The 6,458-nt window shown below is 56.1% G+C and overlaps 1 protein-coding gene across 5 annotated transcripts in view; it reads left to right on the top strand.

The window, feature by feature from the left end:
• The window catches only part of CAMKK2 (calcium/calmodulin-dependent protein kinase kinase 2, beta), an 81,396-nt gene that overhangs the window by 70,184 nt on the left and 4,754 nt on the right, over positions 1-6,458 (top strand). For 2 of the 5 annotated variants that reach the window (XM_011964439.1, XM_011964438.1), the window contains 2 exons: positions 3,772-3,872; positions 4,396-4,438. In XM_011964439.1, the coding sequence (XP_011819829.1) occupies positions 3,772-3,872; positions 4,396-4,438 (144 nt within the window). Of the gene's footprint in view, positions 1-258; positions 388-3,771; positions 3,873-4,395; positions 4,439-4,883; positions 5,427-6,458 lie in introns of those variants that run through there. The other 3 variants (XM_011964442.1, XM_011964440.1, XM_011964441.1) reach the window with 3 other exon arrangements.

Raw genomic sequence — 6,458 nt, 5'->3', positions numbered from 1 at the left:
TCACTTCGGCCAAGACCTGGGGCCGGATGGAGAATCACCCCGCTCTCATTTCAGCCTCAAAGCTCCTCCCATTCTGTCTCTCCGTCTTCACATTTCTGCCCCTTCGCTCACCCCTGCCCTCTGCTTGCCAGCTGTCTTGCATGCCTGACCACAGGCCCTCGCCTCTCCCTCCTGCATGCCCTCGTGGCTCCGCTCGCTGGCAGGGCCCTCCGGGAGCCAGCCGCATCTGCCCCTCACCCCTCCTGTCGTTCGTTGAAGCTGCACCCCTGGGTCACGAGGCACGGGGCGGAGCCGTTGCCGTCGGAGGATGAGAACTGCACGCTGGTCGAAGTGACTGAAGAGGAGGTCGAGAACTCAGTCAAACACATTCCCAGCCTGGCGACCGTGGTAAGGCAGATGGACCCCTGACCCACAGCAGGGACCCAGGAGCCTGAGGTGGGGCCTGGCCAGGACAGGCTGGACACAGGCGGGTGCCCGGGAGTCAGGAGATGGCCGGGGGCCGCCCCTAACCCACAGCTGCTGACCTCTGGGCTTCGGTCACGCATCAGGCCAGGTGACCCCTGCATCTTCTGAGCCAGGTTCCGTGTTACCATAGGGAAGGGGAGTTTCTCCCTCTGGAATTCCTGCTTTCAGAGCTCATCAGGGGAGAGGAACTAGGGGAAGTACTAGGCAGGCAAGGGTTGGGAGCCGGAGCCGAGGTCTCTAAGCCAGGATTCCCACCTGGCTGGAATTTTAGGCTCCAGGGTGGATGGTGTAGCATATCTCACGTCTGCCATGTGGGTAGCCACCAGGGTTAGAGGCGGGGACTTCCACGTACATGCTCAGAACGTTCTGCCCATCTCGTGAGGGTGGGATTTTGCTTAGGAGCCAGCAGGTCCCCTTTTATGGCCTTGAATTTGGATCCTGACCCAGGAAGAAGGAGCCAGAATGTAGAGTCCTCAGGCCTAACCTTTGAGGCTCTGGGAATCGCCACTGACCAGTCCCTGTCCAGGAGGGCAGTTAGCTCCAAGAGGGAGACCAGGAGTCCCAGGGATCCAGGTTCCAGGCAGCAGGCTTGGGGACAGAGACCAGCAGGTTGTCCCACCACAGCCACCTCGAAAGGCCTGGTTGCAGTTGGCCAGCACTAGTCCCAGTGGGCTGGTGGGCCCCTGGGCTCTGGAAGGGACCCGTGAGACTGGCTGGAAAGGCACAGAAGGTCCAGCTGTGAAGGATTGCCCCTGTAGGAGCCCGGATGCTGCTCCTGCTCCTCCAGCTTTGCACCTCTCCTCTCTGCTTCCCCACACACTTCCTCTCTCCTCCCAAAGCTGAGCCCTGGCTGGGGCATCCAGCCGCATCTTCCTCCACTCTTTCCCCAGCCAGGGCTGTTTGTGACCTTCACTGTTGAAGACTCACCCACACGCACTCACCCTTCCTCAGCCACCCTCCCACCCCCTGCACCCATAGACAAGTAGGCAGCTGGTGTTGGACTCTGCACCCCCCATGGGTTACTCCGTTCCAGGCTCAGGATGTTCTAGTCCTGAATCAGTTGCCCTCCCTTTCCTCCCCAGGTCTCAGCTGCAGGTTCTTGGGAGAAAGCGTCTGGCCCTGGAGGTCTGGAGTAGGCATTCATTATTTGGGAATCACTTGTTGAATACCAAGTGTTTTCTCAGGCCTGTGCTGGGAGCAGGGGCTGAGTGGAGTGATGAACAAAACTCCCATGGCCTCTGCCATGCTTGAGAGGCAGATGCTGGTCAAACCAACAAATGTGTGTACAGTGCAGTAGAGGGACCGCAGGACATGCCCCTAATGGAGGGACACTTGGCCCCACTGGGAAGAAGTGGATAGACACCGAGAGGATGGTAGGGTGTTAACTCCGCTGAGAGAGGGCGGAGGGGCTCACACACACCGGGCAGGGCCGCTGAAGCAGGGCAAGGAAGGTGGAGGGAGTGTGTGGTGAGGTTTCACATCTTTACTCCTAGAGCATGGGTTTGAATCAGGGTTTGAACCAGGGCAGCTCCTGGAGCAGGGATGGGCAGGTAGATATTGGGAAGTGGTCTGACTTGAGACAAGATGGCAAGGTCCAGGCCCCCTGCATGTGTTCATCATTCAGCAAACACTCATGGAGCAGCCAGTGTGTGCCAGGCACAGGTGTCAAAGAGGAGCACAGCCCAGTGCCTGCTCTCAGGGGCAGGGGCTGGGGGAGGGCTGCTGGGGGAGGGGCTCCTGGCCTTAAAGATGGACCTGGGAAGAATCAGCCTCCTGTGTGATCAGAGGCCAGTGCAGAGAGGTGCAAGGGCTGGGGGCTTCACAGAGGAGGAGCTTCTGCCCTGGGGTGACAAGGCCACAGGGGAGGTGGCAGGGTGGGCTCACCTGGGGGAGTGACACTTGCCCAGACTCAGAGGAAACAGGGGCTGGTGTGTCCCAGCGACTGACTGTAAGAACGTCAGTCGGGGAAGAGGCCTTCATTCTCTCTCTCTTTTTTTTTTTTTTGAGATAGAGTTTTGCTCTTGTTTCCCAGGCTGGAGTGTAGTGGCGTGGTCTTGGCTCACTGCAACCTCCGCCTCCTGGGTTCAAGCAATTTTCCTGCCTCAGCCTCCCGAGGAGCTGGGATGACAGGTGCCCACCACCCACGCCCAGCTAATTTTTGTATTTTTAGTGGAGACGGGGTTTCTCCATGCTGGCCAGGCTGGTCTCAAGCTCCTGACCTCAGGTGATCCGCCCGCCTCAGCCTTCCAAAGTGCTGGTATTACAGGTGTGAGCCACTGCGCCCGGTCCCCCGCTCCTTCTTTTAAATTGAGGTAGAATTCACATAACATAAAATTAAAGTGAACAATTCAGTGGCATTTGTGACATTCACAGTGGCATGCAATTATCCCCTCAATGGTTCTGAACATTTTCATTACTTCACACCCCCGCCCATCAGCAGTGACTCTCCATTCCCCTCCCCGCAGCCCTGGCACCCACTCACCTGCCCTCTGTGTCTATAGATTTGTGTATTCTGGTGGAATCCTACACTCTGAGGCCTTTCGGGCCCGGCTACTTTGACGTAGCAGGTTTTCACGGTCCGTTCGTGTTGTACAAGGATTAGTGCTTCACTCCTTCTTATGGCTGAATCATGTTCCATTGCACGGACAGACCGCTTTGAGTTTATCTGTTCTTCAGTTGATGGGCATTTGGGTGTTTGCACCTTTTGGTAAATTAGTGTTTCTTAAACACTTATTATTCTTGTTAGCAGGAAATGCTTAAAAAGTCAGAAGCTCCATGAATTCCCGAAACAACTTGAAGGGGCACTGCGCCCTGGTTGGGGTGGGGTGAGGGGCCCAGTGACTCTTAGGGGGTCTGCAGGCCATTCCCTTCATGGGAAATGGCAGCCAAGAGCATCACCAAGAGTGACTGGTTCACGTCCTTGCTCCAGAACTTTCTGGGGCTCTCTGGCTGACCACAGGCCAAGTTCCAGACCCCTCTGGGTGGGGATTCTGAGTCAGGTAGTGAGGGGACCACATCTGGGTTTTGGAAGGGATGGGAGGGAGGTGGAAAGCAGGGAGGCCTGGGAGAGATGCTGAGCAGTGGCTGAAGGTGTGGTGCAGGACAGCACCTTTTTCCAGAGGATTCTTTTGGTGGGGGTTGGTTGCAGCGGCGGGGGGCTGTCCAGTTTCTCTCAAAGGCCTGCCATCAGCTACCAGCCCTGGGCGCTGGCAGGGGCTGGGGAGAAGGAAGAGGGAGGATGTTGCCTGGAATCGCCCCTACCTGGCCAAGCAGTCACCTGCCACCTCCTCTTTTCTCCCTCTTCAGATCCTGGTGAAGACCATGATACGTAAACGCTCCTTTGGGAACCCATTCGAGGGCAGCCGGCGGGAGGAGCGTTCCCTGTCAGCGCCTGGAAACCTGCTCACGTGAGTGGCCGCCTGCCTTCTTGGGTGGGGGAGTGGGGGCTGGAGGCTGAGCTTGGGGCAGCCCTGCCCAGAGCAGTCTGCACAGGTCCTCCCTGAAGTGGCACCATCTGGAGAGACTCAGATGAGACCCACCTGGTGCACTGGGACAGTCAGCACCCCAGCCTGGGCTCAGCTCACCTCCTTTTGCTGACAGCTAATCCACCTGAAGTTTACGTTTCGCGGGGACTTGCACTGTAGCTGGGGGGCTCTTGGCAGTCAGAGGAAAAGCACTTTTGTGGCCCAGGAGTGTGAGTGCCTGATGGGGAGGTGTGAGGCTCTGTGCCGGGCGAGCAGTGTGGTCTCATTCAGGACTCTGTGTGTCCATGCAGAGGGGTGTCCACTCACCTGCTGTCAATGCCACCCTGGCTCCAGCTCTATGAAGCTAGTGTTTGGGGTCTGAGTGTCTCTGGGTGGGGGAATGGGCATCTCGTGGATCCCAAGCGTCCCTTCTCACTTCCCTTTTCCCTCCCTCTGGTGATTCCAGCAAAAAACCAACCAGGGAATGTGAGTCCCTGTCTGAGCTCAAGGTAACACCTGCCTGCCTGTGCCGTAGCCTCTGCTGGGGCCTGAGGGGGGGTGGGTGGGCAGCTGCAGAGCACGGGGGCATCCCCACCCAGGCAGACGCTCCTTCCAGCCTGGGCTGCTGTGGCCGGGCTCACCACGGGCCTCCAGACCCAGTATTAGAACGAGGGGCCTCGGGGGCTTGGACCCGATGGTGGGTCATGCATGTGGGCTGGGGCTGCGGGTGCATGGCGCTCCAGCTGGAATGCCTGAGAATGCACCCAGGTCTGAAGATCCCATGTGGCACCCACGTCTTCTCAGTGCACGTCAATGGCGTTGAAGCTCTGTCACGGGGCCCGTGGGTGCCCCCGCCGAGTCCGCATGGTCAGTGCATAGATCAGGCATGTTGCACTGTGTGGCTCTTTGCTAGGGGCTCTCCAGCCTCCACTTCTCTTTCTCTGATGTGTTTAGACTTAGAAAATAAGTCCCCTTCCCACCTGTTGCAAAGTAATGTAAGAGTTCCCTCCCCCGAGTGGATGCAGACCTTGCTGTGAGCCACCCTTCCTTCATACGCATACCCAGCCCAGGTGACCAGAACCTCCCAGGACAGATGAGGCCTTGTGTCCCTATGAGACCGGGAGAACCTGCTGGGCACCCCTGCTGCAGGTGCTGTGGTGGGTGGGGACCCCACTGCCCTTCCCAGTGAGCCTGTCGTGGCCACCTGACTCGGTGGGAGCTCCAGGCAGTCACTTCTGTTTCTTAAAAATAGCTTTATTGAGGTTCAATTCACATACCATGCAATTCACCCATGGGAAGTGTTTGATTCTGTGGTTTCTAATAGAGTTTTGCAGCCATCACCACCATCAACTTTACGACATTTTCATCAGCCCAAGAAGGCACCCTACACTCCTTAGCTGTCCCCATCCAACTCCCCCACCCCAGTAACCACTCGTCTTTTAGTTTTCTATGGATTTGCCAATTCTGGACATTTCGTATAAATGGCATCATACACTACGTGGCCTTCTGTGTCTGGCTTCTTTCACTCAGCATCATGTTTTCAAGGTTCATCCATGCTCTACATGTATTAGTGCTTCATTCCTTTTTGTGGCCAAATAATATTCCATTGTATGGACACACCTCAGTTAGTTCATCCATTTCTCTGTGGATGAACTTGTCTCCACCTTTTGGCTATCGAATGAAGACTGATGCTATGAACATTCCTGTACAAGTGTTAGGAGCTGGCTTACAAGATGAAATGGATTGACCACCAGGCTGGGCAATCCGAGCACTTTGGGAGGCCAAGGCAGGTGGATCATGAGGTCAGGAGTTCGAGACCAGCCTGGCCAATATGGTGAAACCCTGTCTCTACTAAAAATACAAAAATTAGCCAGGCGTGGTGGCAGACGCTTGTAGTCCCAGCTACTCAGGAGGTGAGGCAGGAGAATCACTTGAACCTGGGAGGTGGAGAGTGCGGTGAGCTGAGATTGCGCCATTGCACTCCAGCCTGGGCAACAAGAGCGAAAAATCTGTCTCAAAAAAAAAAAAAAAGAAAGAAAAATGGATTGGCCACCCATCCTGTGGGAGTCAGGGCTTATATGGTAATCTAGGAGGAACACCTGTTTGGGAATTATTTATGCTTTTGAGAGAAACCTTGCCCTCCAGCATAGAGCACGGAAGACGGCAGTCCTTCAGAACCGGTCTTCAGCAGCCTCAGAAGGCAGACGCAGTCCCCAGCTTGTGCCCACACAGATGCCTGGGCAGCTCAGCCTTGGGTGTGAGCCTCACGGATGATGGAGTGGAAACCCAGCGGGTTGGCCTTTCCTCGGCCTTCCTCCTCTCAATCTCCATTTTAGGGTCTGCCAAACTGGGGCTGCCTCCTGTCTGTGAGCAAGTCTGCTCTTGGTTTCTTTTCTATTTTCTTTTTTTTTTTTTTTTTTTGGACAGAGTTTCGCTCTGTCGCCCAGGCTGGAATGTTGGAGTATGGCGGTGTGGTCTTGGCTCACTGCAACGTCTGCCTCCGAGGCTCAAGCGATTCTCCTGCCTCAG

Source organism: Mandrillus leucophaeus, unplaced genomic scaffold (genome assembly GCF_000951045.1).
Source record: "Mandrillus leucophaeus isolate KB7577 unplaced genomic scaffold, Mleu.le_1.0 Scaffold7, whole genome shotgun sequence".
Lineage (NCBI taxonomy): Eukaryota > Metazoa > Chordata > Mammalia > Primates > Cercopithecidae > Mandrillus > Mandrillus leucophaeus.
The sequence above is the reverse complement of the archived record's forward strand: the minus strand, read 5'-3'. Positions and strand labels throughout refer to the sequence as shown.